This window comes from Mustela nivalis (assembly GCF_964662115.1).
Source record: "Mustela nivalis genome assembly, chromosome: 8".
NCBI classification, from domain to species: domain Eukaryota; kingdom Metazoa; phylum Chordata; class Mammalia; order Carnivora; family Mustelidae; genus Mustela; species Mustela nivalis.
Genome location: NC_139027.1, coordinates 22,283,390 through 22,305,640, shown reverse-complemented (window position 1 = coordinate 22,305,640; position 22,251 = coordinate 22,283,390). Strand labels below are relative to the sequence as shown.

General features: G+C 37.2%; 1 protein-coding gene across 1 annotated transcript in view; it reads right to left on the bottom strand.

Moving 5' to 3' along the window:
- WDR43 (WD repeat domain 43) overlaps positions 1 to 22,251 on the bottom strand; it is a 46,687-nt gene that overhangs the window by 11,932 nt on the left and 12,504 nt on the right. The window contains exons 4-11 of the mRNA XM_082745085.1: positions 18,540 to 18,660; positions 17,650 to 17,789; positions 12,443 to 12,545; positions 11,825 to 11,889; positions 9,765 to 9,936; positions 7,784 to 7,870; positions 6,766 to 6,897; positions 5,085 to 5,216 (exon numbers count right to left, since the gene is read on the bottom strand). Coding sequence (XP_082601211.1) covers positions 5,085 to 5,216; positions 6,766 to 6,897; positions 7,784 to 7,870; positions 9,765 to 9,936; positions 11,825 to 11,889; positions 12,443 to 12,545; positions 17,650 to 17,789; positions 18,540 to 18,660 — 952 coding nt within the window. The remainder of the gene's footprint in view (positions 1 to 5,084; positions 5,217 to 6,765; positions 6,898 to 7,783; positions 7,871 to 9,764; positions 9,937 to 11,824; positions 11,890 to 12,442; positions 12,546 to 17,649; positions 17,790 to 18,539; positions 18,661 to 22,251) is intronic.

Genomic DNA, 22,251 nt, shown 5'->3' with positions numbered 1-22,251 from the left:
TACCCTAAATGCAAAGTGATCATAAAATCTGTTGTCTGAACTGGATATCTGTAACAACAAAAGAAGTCACTAGTAATTACTGTATCAAGAAAAAAGGTATAAACCAGAACTATCAAAGGCAAATAAGAGTACTTATAGCCTAGGGCGCTTCGGTAGAGCTGGTTAAGAGTCCAACTCTTGATTTCAGGTCAGGTCATGGTCTCACCGGGTTGTGAGATGGAGCCCTGACAGCATTGGCTCTACACTGGACAGGAAGCCTGCTTAAGATTCTTTCTCTCCTTTTCCCGCCCATCCTCATCTTCCATCTTCCCTCCCTCTCTCTTAAAAAAAAAAAAAAAAAAAAAAAGAGAGAGAGAGAGACAGAGAACCTATGGCCTAGCTATTCAGAAGTTAAATCAAACTGAAGGGCAGAAGTTTTTAACAACCTCTCAAGAAATTCTTATGCCAACTAACAGGCTCTATGATAATTTTCAAATTTAAAATAAACAAGTAAAAATAAGTTATCCCAAAACAAAGTGAAGTGTTAATGGATACAGAAGTTAACATTAACTTCCGTTGAAAATATATTTAAAAAACAATTCTATAAACCACAGTTGTAACTAGCAAGATACTAAAGGTTTTTTTTTTTACAAGTCTACACTATAAATGAAGCATAATAAACTGTACACACTTGAAGTACACTATTTAATCAGTCTGACATAAACATTTGTCCATGAAACTAACACTGTGATAAATATTCCATCATCCTCAAATCTCCTTGGGTCCCTTAACGTTCTATTCCTCCACCCGCACCCTCAGGCAAGCACTGAACTACATATTGGTCTGCATTTCCTAGCACTGTACATAAGTAGAATCACAGAGGGCACACACTCTTTGCCTAGCTTCTTTCTCACAGTGTTAAGTGTGAGATTCATCCACGTTGTTGATGTATCAATAATATCTTCCTTACACTGCCAGATAAAGAATTTGCTTATCTGTTCATATGAGGAGGGTCACATGGGTGCTCTCCAGGTTCTGGCTATTAAAAAAATAAAGTTGCTATAACCATTCATGTACCAGGCTTTATATGAATATGTTTCTGATTCTCCCAGGTAAATACGTAGCAAGAAAAAGGCTGGGTCTTAAAGCAGATGAATCCTTAACTTTAAAGAAACTGCCAAATTGTTTCCCAAAGTAGCTGTACCATTTTATTTTCCCAACCAACAAGATAGGAAGTTCCAGTTGCACCACATTCTCACCAACAGATGGAACAGTCTTTTAAATTTTAATCAATCCATACTGGGAATACAGTGTTAGCTCACTGTCATTTTAATTTGCATTTGTGATGACCAGTGATGTATAATAACTTTACATGCACTTATTGGCCATTTGAATTCTTTTATGAAGTATCTGTTCACACCTTTACCAACTGCTTTTTATTTGAGTCTCCTTCTTAAAAGTTTTTTGTATCTTCTGGATATGAATCCTTTGTCTGATGTAGAAATTAAAAATATTCTCCCAGCCTGCAGCTTGCCTTTCCACTCTCTTAACAGTGTTGTTTCTTTTTTTTTTTTTTTTAAGATTTTATTTATTTATTTGACAGAGAGAAAGATCAGAAGTAGATAGAGAGGCAGGCAGAGAGAGAACGGGAAGCAGGACCCCTGCTGAGCAGAGAGCCTAATGTGGGGCTCGATCCCAGGTCCCTGGGATCATGACCTGAGCTGAAGGCAGAGGCTTTAACCCACTGAGCCACCCAGGTGCCCCAACAGTGTTGTTTCTTTTCTTTTTCTTTTTTTTTTTTAAGTAACAGAAATTTATTGAGAATTCCTGGGATGGTGGTTTTCACCTCCCCACCTGGAAGGAGGAACCAACACTGCAGAAAATCACTCAGAAATCACAAACACTATCATTTCAAGAGCAAAAGATTTCAACTTTAAGTCCAAATGACCACTTTTTTCCTGAAGCGTGTAATACTTTTTGTGATGCCATCTAAGAAGACTTCATCCGCTAACGTTTGCATAGATTTTATCCTGTTTTCTTCTAGAAGTTTTTTTAGGTTTGGGTTTTACGTTTATCTATTTTCAGTCAACTTTTGTGAAGGGCTGAGATACCTTTTCTTCCATATGGATATGTGGTTGGTTCACAACTAATTGTTGGTAAGATTTTACTTTCTCCATTAACTCAACTAAGTACCTTTACTAAAAACCAATAGTGAGTGGTTTATTTCTGGACTCCCAATTTTGGTTCCTTAATCTGTATTTTTTTTCTCACTAATATCAAACTACTTTGATTACTAAAACTTTACCTTGAAATCAAGTAGGCTAAACCCTCCAATTTTACTACTACTGATGCTACAGAAATTTAATTGGGAATGTACTGAATATACAGATAAATAAGGGGAGAATTCCCCTCATTTTAACAGTACTGAATCTTTCAACACATAAAGGTGGTTTACATCACTATATACTCAATCTTTGTTAATTTCTTATAATTTTTTGTAATTATCAATGTAGAGGGAGAGGCATCTTTTATAGATTTATTCTAACTTTTTGGTACTACTATAAATGGCACAGAAGTTATTTAAATAAATTTTTAAAAATCTTAATAATATCTATCTTCTGTAGATGCCATAAATTACATAAATGACTAGGCCTCTCTTCTCTTCTTCTCCTAAGCTATAGACATTTTCTTTGAGTCAAATTTCCACCTTCCTAATGCCACAAAATTTCTTTTTTTTTTTCCAGATTTTATTTATTTATTTGACAGAGATCACAAGTAGGCAGAGAGAGAGGAGGAAGCAGGCTTCCTGCTGAGCAGAGAGCCCGATGCGGGGATTGATCCCAGGACCCTAGGATCATGACCTGAGCTGAAGGCACAGGCCCAACCCACTGAGCCACCCAGGTGCCCCTGGAACGCCACAAATAATGTCAAGTTTCCGTGCAGGGATTCTTATCCTCACTTCTAGTAGTATGGTGTATCTCTGCCACTGCTCACGTCCTTCATTCTTGTTGTCCTCCTACTAAATTTCATGTATCCCCATAAAGTAATTTTTGGGAATGGGGAAGACTGTTTTTAGGAGAAAAAAATATATGCATTTTTTAACCTGTCCCCCTCTCACTTTAAGAGAGATGTACAGAATATGAGTGCATCATCTCCTAGGCTAAAATACTATGGTAAAATCTCCATATTTATTTTTTATAGGATTATTTGAAACTCTTAACTATAACTTTTACAGGTTTTTTCCAGGATTCTAGTTTCCAATTACTTCTACTGAAATAAAACAATATATCACCTAAAGATCCTTAATAATGAAAAAGTCTTACGTGTAGAATACTTTACAATTTAAGAAGTGCTTCCATAAAGATCATTTCATTTTTCTTCCAACAACTCTGTGACACCTGATGACACACAGTCACCTTTGAGCCAACTACCAGTGTATAAGAAATATGTCAGAGGAACATGTTAAATGATACCATTTATCAGATTAAATTAAATGACCCAACAAAATGGAGTTTTGTGGGAAGCAAAATCCAGAATGTGAGAATCTCTATAGGGCAAATAACTTAGCTTCTCCAAAAAATCAGCTACGAAAGATAGAAGAGACCTCTCTCCCCCATTCTGTGTGGACTTCACGGAGATATGTTTTGAAGAAAGCAAACATAAAAACTTAAGTTTATGAGACAATCAGGGAAATGTAAACACACTAACTGGATATTTGACGATTCTGAGAATTACTGTTTATTTGTAGGTGTGATAATGGATTGCGGTTGTTTTCAGAAGGGGTTGTTATTGTGAGAGTTAAACAGAGATGTATTTATGGATAAAATCAATGTCCCTATGCTTCACTATAACCTGAGGAGGCATGTGGGCAGACAGATGACACAAGGACAGAAATATAAGGCTAGTGTTGATAATTTCTGAAACTGAGTGATGAGTTCATGGGGGTCCACTCTAGTAATTTTTAAATTTTTTGAAATGATTCTTTAAAACAAAAAAATTGGTAGCTAATTTAGTTGTACTACTGAGAAAGGTTTTGTACTACTGAGAAAGGACAGTTAAGGAGATAACGGCAGATAAGTCATATTACATTTTAAAAACATTGTCCATTGTTTTCCATAGCTTATTTTTCACCTAGGTTTCTATGCCATGTTAACCAAAAACCACTTTCCAAATTACATATACTCACAAACTACTTTATAAGTAATTTTAAAAGTAATTTTAGAATGTGCTGATTTTCCTTCTCATTTTGAAAAATCACCTTCCTTAGACACAAATGATATTCCCATTTAGATCAAAATATAAATCAGAAAGACACTATTCATAGGTTACCTGAGTAAAGTAACGTATGAATAAAGTCACATCAATACTAAGTGGCACCATAATATCACTGAATCACTGAGAATATGCACTTAAGAAAATGTAAACTGCTTTAATCTAATCAGGAAATGCTTAAATCCAATTTTTACACTTGTTTTTTTCCTACAGACCACTATTAAATTCTAGAGTCTAAGAGGACTAATTAAGTAACTTCATACAAGCAGTCACCAACTTACAAACACAGAAAGAATAAATGCCTCCTTTATACAAATTTCTAGTATTTTTAACCTCTAAATACTTCACAACATAACCCCCAACCCTCCTGAATTTTTCCCCCAAACCTCCTACCCATTGCCAAGGTTCCACCTCACCGCCCCCTCTCACGGCCAGGGGGACATAAGTTTCTGGAATCCAGAGTAAAAACTCAGGAACGCATTTTCCTACAGAAAAAAATATAAATTGTGATCTAGAATGCTGAGTATTATAGTTCAGCTACACTATGTTTATAAAGGCTTTTGTCAACTAAAGCCTAAAACCTAATTAACAATTCATAACAGTATTTCTATGAGAAAATGCATTCCAGGTTCAAAATAATTTAATACAATGCCTTTGTAGGTTGGTGACTGTCTGTATAGTGCCACCAAGTGATAAATGTTTGACTAGACTCACAAAATATTAAATTCAAAACAGCTACATCACGTGACTATCACTCTAAGTATGCTATGTCAATCACTTTTTAAGAAAAATTAACTGTGTTAATTCATTTTTAAAACTGCCAGAATACTTACATTTAGCATTTCGAAATCATTACTTTCTAAACCCTGTGTGAGAAGAACTGGAAAGCTATTTGTCTGTGGAAGGTCATCCTTTTCTTTCTTTGTATCTATATCCAGTGCTCCCAAGCGCTCTTCAATGCTAATCTGCGGAACAGAAACGATCTATTAATGTTAAACCAGACAAGGCCTAAAGTTGTTTAGTCAAGGGGTAACTGGGTAGTTCCCATATCGGTGATTCCCAATCCAAGTTTCCAGATTCTAGTGAGAAAAACAACTGCCAAAGAAACCATGATTTAAAAACGTAATTCATAAACACAGCTATATAAGATTCAAAAAAGGCAAGCACCTGGCATCTATTACTAAAACACAAGAAAAGACCTATTATGGAAAAAGCTTTGTCATCAGCCTCAGATCTGCAAAAAGGAAACAAGGATTATCAAAAGGAAATTAAAAATAAAGACAACTATGTTGTTTTATTAGTCAGTTCCAAATGGTGACTTATTTTCTAGAAGATGCTCTACTACAACTAAGTTTCCTTCATAAATACCTAAAATTTAAGTGTAAGTAAACATGATTCAATTTGCTACACAAAAACTCAATTGTAGGGGTGCCAGGGTGGCGAAGTCAGTTAAGCATCTGACATTTGGTTTCAGCTCAGGTGCTGATCTCAGGGTCGTGAGACTGAGCCCAGCATCAGACTCTGCACTCAGTGCAGGCCACTTAAGACTCTCTCCCTCTCCCTCTACCCCTTCTCTGCCACCCCATGCGCACATGCATGTGTGGGCTCTTTAATAATTAAAATCTTAAAAAAAAAAAAAACCTCAATTGTAGAGAACTGATCTCTTATTAAAACAAAATAACCATGTTCTCCCAGCCTCTTAGATTAAAATACAAATATTCTACAACTACCAAACCAGACAGGCTTTGGCAAAGGTTCCTATTTGGGTTATCTTATCAAAAAAAGCAGGAGGAAATTAAAGAATTGGATCTAGGCCAAGCTAAAAAAGTTGGCACATTATTTTTAAATACAGGTATCATGCTATTTAGAAATAATTTTTAGGAATAGCTATTCAGCCCAAACCCCCCAGCCAATAAAGACATTTAAAACTGCATAAAGAAATAGAACACTCTTTCTCTAAAGATAGAACAGTTAAAGCTCTAGATCATCTAGGGTGACACACATGAAGGGCTGCAGAGCAAGTACAGTAACCACAGGAAGGAAGGTTTAGGGAATTGAGAAAAAATAAAATTTATATGCACTTTAAGAGGTTATAATGACCACTTCTAAAGACCAACTATCACTAAACTAGCCAGGATTGCTCAGACAGCCAAGAGAAGAGGCATCACTGATAGTCAGCAACATGCGAAACCCAATGGAAATCATCACAGCAAGTCCTGGCTTCATGTATTCAATTATGAGGTCCAGCTGACCACTGACAATGGCCAAACAGCACCCTCTGTAGTTAGTGCAAGTCTGTCTTCTCCCTTAGCCTTAGAAGCGACCAAGTAAACGTCTCAGAGGCTACAATCTGGAATTTCTGAACCTATGCTGCTGGGGATGAGAAAGAGGGTAACAGCAGCAATCTCAGTGAGTTCCTGAAGTTCCAAGTCTGGCTCTATCCAATATATCTGCTAGAGTCTCACAAGTTATCTTAAATTTCAAACTCAAAAATTGTAAAAGTGATTGCATTACCTCATTTTCCCCCAATTTCCTCTTGCTCTCTACTTCCTCAATTTGTGGAGGAGCAGGCTTGATAGCTGCATGATGACCAGGTACCCCTGGCACCAGAACTTTTGCTTCAGAATTCACCACTGGTGTTCTCACCTGTTGAACACGAACAGCAAGGGTATGACCAACAAAATGTCTTAGTCCTGGCAAAATTGAGCCCCAATGAGAAAACAGCATCTAAAAGGTTTTTCTACTGGAAAAATCTAATATAACTCAGTATGTTATGAATTAAAGATAAATTTTAACTGAATGTTGGCAAGTAAGTTTTTAAACTACAATCTGAAAGTTCATAATTTTAAAGTTTTCAATACCAAGTAAGAGTAAAAACCAGGAACATTTACAGATTACAGATTACTTAAAAATGTTAGAGTGAAGTTGTACGTTTTATGACCACCTCCAGGAATCCAGCTAGGCCAGAAATGCTCAGACAGCCAAGAGAAAAGTGTCATCTCTGGAATTCAGCCAGAAGCGAAACCATATATGGATGTCATCATAGCATGTCTTGGCTTTCCTTTTCTCATTAAACTGCCAAACATATGATATCTACATGTAGATACCATGTTATATTCAAAATAAAGTATCAAGATAATCATCTTAATACAGTGTTCAATTCCAGATCCCTAATTCTAGGCTTTATTCCACCCTTAAATATAAGATTCCTCTCAAAACTATGCTCCTTTAAATAGTGACATCAGTAAAATAATTTATTGATAAAGGTAATATTTATTTAATGATCACACATGGGGGGAGGGGCTAACTCCAAGGCCTTAAACTTCTACTTGTTGTCTATTCATTCATGTATGTATTCAATGTATCAAGAGCACAGAAACAAAGTGATTTTATAATCTCTTACCCAAAAACGATTCCCACCAATTTGTCAAGATTATAAAGAGGATATTAAAGAGTCTAAACATAATGTTATATTATAATTCAATTTACCCAAATCTCTTTTTTCTCAACTTCTAATATGAAATGCACTCACCTTTGTTACGGCTGTTTCTACTTTGGGGGCCCAGCAGTTTGAAATATCTCTTACTAAACACATATGAGATTCTTTGGAATTTAAAGCCTGGGAATATAATTTTAAAGGGGAGAGGTGACAAGGAAGAAAAAAAAAAAAAAAGGAATGTCAAACAAACCAACTGGAAATAACATGAAAAGCAAATTCCTACTCGTCCATTCTTATAAAAATACAAAAAAGTGCAGAAAGGTTCCCCAAAGCTTTTTCCCCAAAACTGAGCCACTCAGACTGATCACCATTCAGACTGATGATGGCAGCAGAAAAAAGTGGAAAAACTCTGAAGATATTAAGCATAATGTATACTTTCTTCAGTTATGAGCTGCTCAAATTTTTCACATGTATAGCTTTAAAAGATCAACAGGCTTTTAAAATGTAGCACATTTTAGGGGTGCCTGGTGGCTCAGTTTGGCTCAAGTCATGATCCTGGGGTCCTGAGATCAAGCCCCGTACTGGGCTCCCTGCTCAGTGGGGAGCCTGCTTCTCCCTCTCACTCTGCTGCTCTGCCTCCTATGCTCTCTCTCACTCTGTCAAATAAATAAATAAATAAATAAAATCTTTTTTTTTAAAAAAAAAGGTAACAGATTTTAAAGAAAACATTCCCATCTGTCACCCTTGCAAAGAACAATCTAGGCTACAGGATGCCTGGGTGGCTCAGGCGGTTAAAGCCTCTGCCTTCAGCTCGGGTCATGATCTCAGGGTCCTAGGATCGAGCCCCGCATAGGCCTCTCTGCTTGGTGTGGAGCCTACTTTCCCCTCGCTCTCTGCCTGCCTCTCTGCCTTTGATCTCTGTCAAATAAATAAGTAAAATCTTTAAAAAAAAAAAAAAAAAGCAGTCTAGGCTAAAAAAGAATGGCCCTACCCTAAAACTTCCTACTGCTATATTTTTCACAAGCAGGTCAAACACACCACTGCTAAAGAGCCAAAATGCTCTAGGGTGGACCTCTACATCCTGATGTGGTACTAAACGGGGGACAATCAGACACAGCAAAGTACAGGATACCCATACCCCTGAGGCTTTAAGGTTATACGTAATTCTCTATAACCATATAACAAATCCATATCCGGAAGGACACAGAACAAGCAGAAAACAATGGCTTTATGGGCAGAGGAGGCTTAGGGAATCCACATAAGACAAGAGGACTTGGGTGTACAGCTTAACAAGCCTGTCTCCTTTTTCTATTAAACCATAACTATGTGTTAAATTTTCAAAACACGAATAGTTTAACTCAACAAGAGCTTAAATTTCAGTTTTACTTAAATGCAAGTTTAAATTAAACTCAACAGGGGTTTGCCTGGGCATGTACTATTCCACTCATCATCTCCCAGAGAACCTTACTGAGTAAAAGCAGTACAAACACAAGCTGAAGAAATCACCTATTGGACATGCTCAAACTCACTGGAAGTCTTCAAAGAAAATTTCTGTAATCAAAAAGTTAAGTGACTAAAATAACCCATTACATTTCCACAGAGAAAATTCAATGAGTACTGTTACTAAGGGCTCTTTCATTAAGATTTAGCTTTTGGGTAACTGGGCAAAATCCACTCATACCTATGCTGATCAGAGTACTTGCCACTAGGGACGTGGAGCTACTGAGCACTTGAAATGTGGCTATTCCAAACTGAAATGTGCTTGTAAGTGAAAATATACACCAAATATCAAAGACATAATATCAAATAAAGGAGAGAAATAAAATATCTCAAATAATTTTTCATACTGACTCAGGATTAAAATATTTTGGATACACTGGGCTAAGTAAAATTAAATACATAGCTCTCACAAACTAAAATAAACTACTCAATGAAAGGTCCTTCAGTTATGGGAAAATACATGACTTCTTTTTAAGGATTCCAATAAGCAGACCAATGAATCATTTTGAAATCATTTTTTTCCCATGGCCTTGCTGATGCTACATTGCTCTACGCCAGAGTAGCATTTACGTACCACTCGCTCAATGACGGGCTGAAACCAATTGCCATATACAAGCAACAGTGACATTTTGTCTGAGCAAAAACCAGCTGCTAGAATAGGGATGGGTTTTGGTGTTGATTTCTTGCCTTTCCCAGGTGTTGCTATCTGAATTGTGCAGTTTGATGTCAAAGGCTTTTTGCAGTATCTACAAGTGAAAAAAAAAATAATTAGAAAATTTGAAGTAACACCTCACAAGAATGCTTTGAAGTTGGCATCAAGTCAGGAAATGTAACCTTCCTGTGGCCTCCACACTATAACCGTGACCAGGGTCGCAACAGCAACAGTGTTGCTGTCAAGACCTCACTATCAATATCCGCCTGGAGACAACGTACCCTTCTATCCCACTGTCAAGCCCCAAAAGAGGCCCAAGCTCCAAGTGCTCTCTTGCTGTCTTGAGCTTGAACCCTAGATGACTCTCTACATGTGTTCCAATCAGCCCCATCCCCAATTGTTTCCAACCCCCAAAAGCCTCACTATGATCTCTGCAATACAGTTCAAGGAGCAAAATTATCAGCAAAGCATAATCAACAGAATCTCATCCTCAATTTCTTCTCTAAGGGTTTTCTTCACCTTCTCACTCTACACTATCTCATCAGGGCAGATCTCCCAAGTTGCAGCTGTTTTCCCTCCATACTCTTTGTGTCAGAAACCTTAGACATGATTTAAGTGTGTTCCTTGTTCTTCACGAATATTTTAAGACAAGCAGTCTCCCTCTTTCACCTCTATAACCTTGGAAAGTGTTGTCACCAGATACCAGCTATCCCCCTCTCCTGCTGTCATCCAGTGATTTCTGGGTTACTCCCCCCCTTATTTCTGAGATTCTGGTGGCTCCACTGTCATTCTGTCCAACATTTTAAGTGGTCTCCATATCCATCACACAGGTTGATTATCTTTCTGACATACTATCCTCCCAGTTCCGAACCCTTCCCACCTCCAACAACCATGGCCACTCACACCATACACATCTTATCACCAGTAAGTACACCGCACTATCCCGATCTTTCCAACTCACTCCCCTTAGTTTTCCGGACTCCACAATCATCTCTATCCAGGACTTCTGGCCTCCGTTTTGGCCTTTGATCCCTCTGTTGTCTATTCTCAACACATCAGACAGAATGACTTAAGCCTTAATGCCTTAACACTTAGGTTAAACCTCTTCAATCTTCTGCATAAAAGCAACGGCTTACTACTATTGCCCAAGTCCTCACCGCAGACTACTTCTGGGCCCAAGTATATATTCCACATACACATAACTATGTAATTAAAGGCCTCAAGTGTTACACACAAACTGTTCACAGTAACCTCTACAGAGCAGAAATCAATGGAGGGAGAATTATCAACTGCCTATACAACCAAATGTTTTAAAATAATGTTTTATGCTTTTGTAACTATTTTATATTTAAATAAATTGCTACACTAGGATTGTAAAAGAAGGATACCAACTTCACAAAAAGTTGAAACCATTTTAAAATTTACATGACTGAGTCTTAGATCATGTTTATAAAGTATAGCAAAGATTGGAAAACTTTCTATAGAGAGCAGATATTTTAATTTTGGGGGGCCACATATGGTCAGACTGATTTCACCCACAGATCAAAATTTACTGAGCCCTGGTCTATGACTACGACACATCCCAACAGCAACATTCCCTTCTATTCACCAAAACACTAGCATTACCGTGCTTCACTGATCCACATATGTATTATCAAAGTTAGAAACTAAGGTCTTACCAAGATCACAAGCTAAGTTTTCCAAATGAACCACTTTCTTTTTAAAATATATTATTAGAACGGCCAACATTTACGAAAGCATGTATTGTAAAACTACTTTACTAACCACAAATATGAAGAAATGGTCTATGACTCCAAAAACTCGAGCTCTTACTGGGAATGTATGTACTCATACGAATAAAGAATAATGCTTTCAAAATAATCTAACTGAAAAGGAATATAATGCAAAAAATATTGAGGTGGGAATAAAAAGGAGTAACAAATTAGGAAAAGAAAATAAACTTGACTTGAGAAATTTCTTACCCATTTAGTATGTGTTCAAAAAGATGAACTTGACCATCTCTGCAAACAACAGCTAACTTGACAGGCTAAAAGAAAAATTTAACTGATTACTCTAATGGGTTAATATACTTCAACCTACTCTAATGGATAACTGCTTTAGAAACCTAACCAAACTTCAACTATTCTTCCCCCCCTCCTTTAAATAACCAAAGAGAAAGTTAGAACACCAAGGTTGCATAACCCCTGCATTTAAAAATCATACTGTCATCAAAATGACAACTGGAATTGTTATTGTAAAGCTTAGAAATAAAAGTTTAGGGAAAGAAGAGAACAGCCTGCAAGTCAGAGGAGCAAAGTCACTCTACCAAGTGTGGAGACTGACAAAAGGGACCTGGCAGGTCCTGCACAGCAGAGCAGTCAGGATTGCTGAAAATGCTTCTGCACGCTGGCCCCTCCCCTCACAAGTGCACCCTGATGACTAAACACTCACTCTGGACAGTCTAAGATTTTTGTTCTATTTTCTTCTCCCTCCCTCGTGTCCCCTTCTTTCCCAAATCATTAAATCATCAGAACACTAATTTTATAATAATACAATTTGTGAAATCCAAAAAACAAATTCTCAAAAATCAAGTCATTTACCTCTTCCTTATTTTCTGACAAAGTCAGATCAATATAGACAGGTTCGTCTGTAACTGTAAAAGACATCACTGCATTCTTTTCTTTGTTTTCTGACCGGACCTGCCTAGATAACAAAACCAATGATTAGATAAAAAGAAATTAAAAAAAAAAAAAAAAGACGAGCACCTATTGGGAGTCACAGCATTAGATTCGCCACAGCTTTTGCATCTTCAAAGCCAAGTAAGGGGACTACAGATCAAACTTAGTGACCCATCTGTGTCACCGCCATTTAACATGGCTGTAGGGAAAAGAAAAAGCACTAATGCATTTATGCAGATTTAAGCAATGAGTTATGTTCTCTATTCTTTTTCATGAATCTATTTGCCTATCTTGATGCCAATACCAATACCTTTATTGTAGCTTATTAAGTCAGGAAATCAGGCAATGTGAGCCCTCTAACTTTTTTCTGCTTTTTCAATGTTGTTTTGGTTCCTCTAGGTTCTTTGCATTTACATCTGAGTTTTAAAATTAGACTGTCAATGTCTACAAGAGTCTTCTAGGATTTTGACTGTTCACATTGAATCTATAGATTAATCTGAGAATTTATATCATAGCACACAAAGAGTCCAGAAAGAGACCCACAAATATATTTACCCAAATGATCTTCACTATTTATTGATCCCTTGTTTGAGAATTTGTCTACTTGCTAAAATTTATTTGTAAACCCCCAAAGCAGTATTTGTGGATCTTCCAAGGTCTTTAACAGGTATGTTCAGAGCAGTGAAATTAAGAGTTGCCAACAATGTTAAACAAGGCTATATGCTCTTATTTCAGCTCTCATAATATATAGTAGTAAGTATTAAGTATTAGAAGTATTACTTAGAATACTTACAAGATTCTTTCTAGTGCCACTTTTTTTGCTTTTATGTTTTTTGTTGATTTCACTGTTTAAAACATCCCCCAAGTATAGTGCTGAAGTGCTGTCTAGTGTACTTAAGAGAAAAAAGCTGATATTCCTTATGGAAAACAGCTAGGTAAACTCTGCTCTGACATGAATTAATGAACTATGATATATAGATATATATATATATAGATGCATAACTATACACCCATACTATAATATACATATACACAACACAATTGTTATATATATAAATATATATATAATTTATAATAATTTTATATATAAAATTATTGTGTTGTGTATATGTATATTATAGTATGGGAATATAGTTATACACAGCAAATTGTGTGTGTGTGGGTGGGTGGGTGTATAAAATGAAGTATTTTTAAACAGAAACACATAAAACAAGGTTACATATTGATTAGATGACAAAGATGTGACCAATGCTTACAGAAACCTAACCCTGTTATTTCCCAGATGAATAAATAGTTCAGTATCACCAACTCAGTACTCATGAGGATTTTATACAACATAACTACTGCAAATAATGAAGACTGTATGTGAATACCCATGTATATATGCAAAACCAGTTCACTGTAAATAGTCTTTTCAAAAAATGGTACTGGGACCACTGGATAGTTTCAATACCAAAACACATTTCCTTTCATTCCTTGGGAATGCAAACTTGTGCAGCCATACTGGAAAACAGCATGCAGGTCCCTCAAAAAGTGATCCCAGCAATCGCACTATAAGGTATTTACCCAAAGAATACAAAAATATGAATTCAAAGGGATACATGCACCCTGATGTTTTTATAATAACAAATATCTACAGTGGCCAAATTATGCAAACAGCCCAAATGTCCATCGACTGATCAATGGACAAAGATGTGATACACACACACACTACTCAGCCATGAAAAAGAATGAAATCTTGCCATTTGCAATGACATGGGTGGAGTCTGCTTAAGATTCTCTCTCTGCCCTGCTCCCAGCCCCTGCCACACACTGCTCTCTCAGGGGGGAAAAAAAAAGGAGTACACTTGTGATGAGCACCAGGTGCCATATGGAAGTGTTGAGTCAGAATATTGTATACCAGAAATTAGTATTACACTGCATGTTAACTACATACACACTGGAATTCAGATAAAACTTAAAAAAAAGGGGCGCCTGGGTGGCTCAGTGGGTTGAACCGCTGCCTTCGGCTCAGGTCATGATCTCAGCGTCCTGGGATCGAGTCCCGCATCGGGCTCTCTGCTCGGCAGGGAGCCTGCTTCCCTCTCTCTCTCTCTGCTTGCCTCTCCATCTACTTGTGATTTCTCTCTGTCAAATAAATAAATAAAATCTTTAAAAAAAAAAAAAAAAAAAAACTTAAAAAAAAAAAAAAAAAAGCTATGCATCCTTGCACCATATACAGAAAATAAAACAGACCACAAAACCAAATGTAAGACTTAAAACTGAAACTTTCAGGAGAAAACCTTTGTGACCCTGGATTAGACAAAGATCTCTAAACAAGATCTGGACTTCATCAAAATTAAAAAACTTCTTCTCTTCAAAAAGACAAGGCTATATACTAGGAGAAATATTTGCAAAGTGCATACCTGACTAATGGGTTTATATTCAGAATATACACACAATTCTCAAAACTCAGTAAGAAAACAAACCCAGGAACAGACCAAAATATTTGAATAGACACTTCATCAAACATATCCAGACAGCAAATAGGCACATAGAGATTCTCAACATCAGTGGCCATTAGGGAAATACAAATTAAAACCACACTAGGGTACACACCCATTAAAATGGCTAAAATTAAATGAGTATATCAAGTATTGGTGAGAGTATGAATTCACACTCTTAAACACAGCTTGGTTAGAATATAAAATGGTATAATCACTTTGAAAAAACTTGACAATTTCTTTTTTCATAGGCCGTATGCTCAAAGTGGGGCTTGAAGTCACAACCCTAAAACCAAGAGTCATGTGTTCTGACCGAGACAGCAGGGGGCCCAAATTTGGCAATTTCTTTTTTTTTTTTTTTAAGATTTTTTTAATTTATTTGTCAGAGAGGGCGGGGGGAGAGAGCGAGCACAGGCAGAGAGAATGGCAGGCAGAGGCAGAGGGAGAAGCAGGCTCTCTGCTGAGCAAGGAGCCCGATGTGGGACTCGATCCCAGGACGCTGGGATCATGACCTGAGCCAAAGGCAGCTGCTTAACCAACTGAGCCACCCAGGCATCCCAAATTTGGCAATTTCTTAAAAAGTTAAATATACACCTACCAGATGATTCCCCTCCCCCTCCACTGCACTCCTATGTATTTATTTACCCAAGAAAAATGAATCCTATGTCTATACAAAGATTTCTACACAAATGTCCCTTTATTTGTAATGTCCCAAACATGTCAGTAAGCCTGGCGACCGGAGTGGGGATGAGGATTGTAAAGGGATATGAAGAAACTCTTAGGAGCAATGCACCTGGTCACTGTCAACTGTGGTAACAATTTATGGATATATACATATGTTAAACTTTATCAGATTGTATACTTTGAATATGTGCTATTTATTCATAACCCCTAGAAACAGGAGAATGGTGGACCCCAGGTCCTACAGAGCAAGGGAAATAGAGAGGCTGCTGGTGAAATGGTACTAACTTTCAATTATAAAATGAATAAGATCTGGAGATCTAATGTACAATATGGTGATTATCATTAACAATACTGTATTATATACTTCAAAGTTACTAAGAAAATAAATATTAAAACGTTCTTGCCAGGGTCCAGGGAGTGAGCCCCACAACGGGCTCCCTTGCTCAACAGGGAGTTTGCTCCTCCCTCTCCCTCTGTCCACCACTGACTTGTGCGCATGCACATATACACTCTAATAAATGAAAAATAAAATTTAAAAGAATAAAAGACTGAAACACCTGAGTAATATCAGGAGGCATTGGTGGTGTATTTTAACTTTCTGGCTTCACTAATACATAGAACTAAAAAGAATCACCCCAAAAGGCACATCTCAAAATCCAAACACAGGACAGAAAACCAACACAATGTGATTATCATAGGCATATTTAGGAACTATGGCTTAGATGATAATTTGAAGGTAAACAGAGGTCCACACTGGGCCTCATGAACCTGTCCCCACCCAACTATGTCAGGATTATATATCTGATGAGGCCCACTTCTATATGAATATTATTTTGTGTAAATTCATAGTAACTTTATATGGTCAAGAACATCCTCAAATGATTACTAAGATGAGAAACTACATGTTTTTTAAATCTCCATTTATTTTAAAAACAACAACAACAACAACAACAAAATCTTCACCATCAGATCTTATAAAATCTAAGAAAACTCTTATTTTTCTTAAAATTAAAAACTTTCTGATAGCTGTTTAATACCAAGTTAATTTTTACTTTTAAAAGTAGTGTCAGGTTTCACTCATATGTGGAATATAAGGAACAGAGCAGAGGACAACAGGAGAAGGGAGGGAAAACTAAATGGGAAGAAATCAGAGAGGGAGACAAACCATGAGAGACACTTAATTCCAGGAAACAAAAGGTTGTGGAAAGGGAGGTGTCAGGGGTATGGGGCAACTGGGTGAGGGGCACTAAGGAGGGCATGTGATGTAATGAGCATTGGGTGTTATTACACAACTAATAAATCTTATCAAAACCGAAGTACTGTTAAGTTGGCTAATTGAATTTAAATAAGTAAGTAAATAAATAAGTAGTGCCAAGGGTGCCTGGCTGACTCAGTCAATAGAGCACATGACTCTTGATTTTGGGGTTGTAAATTCAAGCCCCACATTGGTTGTCAACTACTTAAAATCTCAAAAAAAAAAAAAAAAAGAAAAGAAAAAGGGAGTTCCAAGGAAAATTAGGAATAGCAACCACTGCAAAAAGCAAAAACAAAAAGGGGGGGGGGGCTAACTGAGGATTTTCATACAAAGCCAAGGAATTAAGTGTCCTCAGTAAAACATCAGTAAGTAGACATTACTGCACTAACCCAGAAGTCCTATCTTCTTCAACAAAATCAGAGATTATCCCAAATTTTTTAAAGGTTATTTATAATTTGCCCAGTCACAAAAATATTCAGACTGTTCTACCTCTAAACAAGCAAAGAGAAGGTTCTATCATATAATGTTCTTAAATTTTTCTTATATAGATCGGTTTTTTAGGCAGGCTCAATTCTTCATTACCAGTCAAGGTAAATCTAATACTAAATACAATAAAATAAGACTCACATCCATCACTTGTATTAACCATACAAGCTGACACATTCTTTCAAGGCAACGCTACCTCCCAGACCCAAAAGACTACATACCAGACATTGAGTAACCGGTCGTGTACTGCTCCAGACAAGAAATAAAGACCAGTGATTCCATCAAAAGGCTGGCTCTCATTAGGAGGTCTGATAGTAGTGAAGATGAGTGTCGAAACTGGCGTTGCGTGGCCTGTGAAGTGCTGGAGAAAGTTAAATCTCATTTAGGAGAGGGCACATTGCAGTAAAAAAATCAGAGAGTCCATGTGGACCATAAGCAATATATATGATCCGTATCTGAAATTAAAACTCCTGATAAAGGTAACAACTAAATTTAATTCTAAGCAACTGAGGCTATTTGTGCTACATTCCTCTCCCTTTTAAAAACTCCATCTGAAAATACTGAAAAATCACAATGTCTTTCTCTTAGGGTCCTACCCACAATCTTTCTTTCTTCCATTTTTGCATTAAAAATCCACTTAATTTTATCCATATTTAAAGGGGTGCCTGGGTGCTCAGACACAGCCAAGGAATTGTAGGTCCTCATTTTACTCTCAGTGAGTCGAAACCACAATTTTAGGGCATCATCACAGCACCAAAAGTACACCCCTGAGCACACTCAAAACATAACACTACATTTCCACAGTCAAATACTATAAATGCACTACATGCTGGAGGTAAGCTAGAAACCAAAACTATTATCATTACACACAGAATAAAATATTTTTAATTCAAATTCTACTTATTTGTTCTACTCAAATGCATGTGAAATGAACACATCTAACTTATTTAGTATCAACAAACCAGATTTGGAGACTAACTTTTATCTACTGATTCTATTATTTGATATGCCTGAAAACAAATCTATATCCTTAAAACAGTTCAGACTTCCTGCCCTGCTCCATACTTACTCTAGATGACTGTTAGGTTTACAACTAATTTGGTTCACTCACTCTGTAGATTTCTTTGGTCTCCAAAACCCACAGTTTGATTGTTCGACCAGCTGAAAGCAACATCTTTCCATCTGGGCTGATACACAGGGAGCTAACGCTGCTATTATCGCCTTTCCATTTGCTGTTTTGTGAAGAGAAACAAAAACGTCTCAATGAATAGGGAGAAAACTTTACTGAGAGCAAAAGGATAGCAAAAAGCAAATCAGGCATTAAAAATATCACTAAGGTTCTATGCCACATTGCATTCCTTAAAAGCCTGTGTCAAGTGACTAACCGTGGGCACTAAGGTAAAGCCTGCCCAATAAAACAGAGATTCTCAAGAGGTTTCAGAAAATGGAAGAGTAAGAGTTTTAAGAATGTAAAATGGGCAGTTGTGTGTCCTGTGAGGTATATGTACATCTACCACATATCCACATATGAGGTAGATTTTAATACCCCGGGAACTATTAGGCTGTGTACCAGGACCACAAGTCCATTGCATCCCTTTGGAAAAGACTTCTAAAGCAGTTACAAACCACAAATCATAATGGCAAAAATAACCTGATTTAAATAAATAAAACTTCTGTACCACAAAATAAGTCATAAATTTAAAAGCAAAAGGCTAAGGGCACCTGCGTGGCTCAGTTGGTTTAGTGTCTGCCTTTGGCTCAGTTCATGACCTCAAGCTCCTGGTATCAAGCCCCTGGTATCAAGCCCCGCATCAGGCTCCCTGATCAGCAGGAAATATGCTTCTCTCTCTTCCTCTCCCCCTCCTGCTCCACCCCCTTGAGCTCTCTATCTCAAATAAATAAAATCTTTAAAAATAAGTAAAAACAAAAAACTTTCTAGCAAAAGGCTAGAAAATACCAAAAATATATACTTTAAGAAAAGGATTAATATTCAGAACACATAAACTCTATATTCAAGAACTAGCTCAAGTTAAAAAAAAAAAACTCAAAATAAAAAAACACAAAAGATATAAACAGGCAATTCATACAAGAAATTCAAATTGTCAATAAACATGAAAACACTCAACCTCACTAGTAATCAAGGAGATGCAGCAATAGCGTAGACCTTTTCCCTTACCCTTTCCAGCTCCTAACACTTCTGACAATTTCTCATCTATTCCCAGAGATCCCACATTTTATATTCCCTATTCCACACCTATTCACTTAACATATATATTTAAAAAAAAAAAAAAAAGACAGGATCACCACCTGACAAGCTTCCCTGAATCCACCCCCCAATCAGCACTAAAATGCCGGGACAGAATTAACACCACTGCCACAGCTCCCTCCTATCCCCCATTAAGAACTGTGCAACTTACAGTGTAACCTCCTACACTGGCATCACTTGGAGACTTACTAGACTTCCAATTCCCAAACCCCAACTGGACCCACTGAATCAGCTCTATCTGCACAAGTAATTCACATGCACACCAGAGCCTGAGAAGCTCTAGATTAGAAGATTCCTCTCGGAAATATGACTGGTGCCAAAGTAAAAACCCACACATACTGACATTGGAAAGTTCCCCATCACTCTACAAATGGAGCTCGGCAATTGAGCCACCCACCCACACGGGCCTTCCATCAGCTTTTTAATGTTTCATTTTCAAATAGTGACAGGCAGCCATCCTCAGTCATTCGAAGAATGCCTTAAACAAAAGACAGAAGCTAAAATCAAATAAAAATCAAAACACAAAAACAAAAACAAAAAACAAGAGGGAGATGATATAAGGAATAAAAGAAAAATACTTTAAATCCTATAATTATTATCTTCAGAGAGTTAGAAAATATTAGATCCATGAAAGAAACATGGTGCAATAAAAAGAAAACAGAGAACAAAAACAAAGCTCCCAGAAGTTAAAAATATGGTTAGAGAAATGTAAAAATTCCCTAGATTTGGAAGATGAAACTAAGGCCATCTTCCCAGTAACAAAAGAAAAGGACAAAAAAGAAAATAAGAGGGAATAAACTTGAGGGATTAGCCCAGGATAAAACATCTAAGTAGCAACAGGTTGCACTTAGAGAAAGATCAAAGACAACAGAGGGATGAAATGGTCAAACACATACTAAAATAAAAAGAACATAAACTCCCGGGCTAAATGGTCCCTTGAGTGCCAATGTAACTCACTGACTAAACATAAGGACAACTAGTACTGACAGCTAAAAACCAATGAACCAAAAACAAATAAAAAAAATAAAAATAAACCAATAAACCAATGCTTCAAAATCCTGAGAGAGAATTATTTCCAACCTACAATTATCTTCAAACTATAAATCAACCATGAGATACAATAACGGTGCTGGTAGACAAGCAAAATATCATGAAATTTACTATCTGCATACTTTTCTTCAGAAGCTACCGACTGGTGTGTTTTACACAAAAGAGGAGAATAACCCAACAAAGAGAAAAATGGGATCCAAGTAATAGAGGCTCCATCTGACAAGAGAATTTTCAGGATGATAATGAAAGAATATCCCAGGATCATCACTGTTCAGCAGATCCTGGAGGAAAGCGAAGAAGTCCTCCAAGAAACAGATAAAACTGGGGGAAGCTGTCAAAGGATAAATGTAACTGATTAACGGATGTGCCCCAAAATAACATGTTACTGTGAGAGTGGAGCTAATGATAAGTATATAGGAAACTAAGCAATGAACAAAAGGTAATTATACACCCCCAAGAAAATAAGAGTTTTATGCCCAGAAATAATATAAACCTGGTAGAGTACAAGGCTCAACTATAATAATATTTAATGCAAACAATGACTAGCCCTTCATCGAAAACTGTAATGTACCAATACTCGGAGAACAGAGAGGGGAGAGGCTAGAGGCCGAGAGCTAAATCCTCATCTTCCACAGCAGGAAGTCAACACATAGTACCCAAGATGGAACACAGACTCTATTAACAGCAGCATAAGAATGCCAAGAATGAAGCAATACCGTATGGGACCATACCGTGGATGAGAGCTCAGGCTCGGATCCAACCTATTTCTCAACTGTAGAGCCCACCACACAGCATTACAATTAAATCCAACACTGTGTACGAAGTGAACAGAGCCTTGAACACTGGTAGCCCCTATGTGAAGGACCTGACATTATGAACTCTCACCCAGACAGCATTTTAAAAATACTATTCTAAGGGCCCACCCCAGACCCAGTGGGGGAGAATCGGCACAGGGGTCTCTGACAGTCATCACTGGGAAACTACTGCCACAAGTAAACGGAGACACACACTTACCGAAACTCTAGGCACATGACCTGCTCATCCAAACTTCCTGCCCCAAACCCCTTCAAATTCTAAGCCTCTATCACCACCGCATCTGCTGGGTCTTGCCTTTCATGTATTATTTCAAATTCAACTTCTCTGAAAACTCAAAACCATTTTGTTCTGAACTGTAACTCTATTCACCTAGGAAGTTCACAAAGCTGAAAATGAAGAGCTACATTTAACTTATTTCTGTTACGTAATACCTCCCCTTCCATGCTACCCAAATGTTCTTAGTTGGTATCTTCATTCTCACTTCCTACTCTTACCATCCCACACCTGAACTACTACAACCACCTGGAATCCGGCCTCTCTGCCTTGCTTTGTTTTAATGACTTCTCTGCCTTTGAATTAGCTCCTTTCCATTTACTGTACACAATACTGGCAAAGCACCTTTTCCTAAAGCATTATCTTAGTGACTTTATTCCTTAGACATTACCTTCAGTGGTGCTCTCCTGCTTATGAC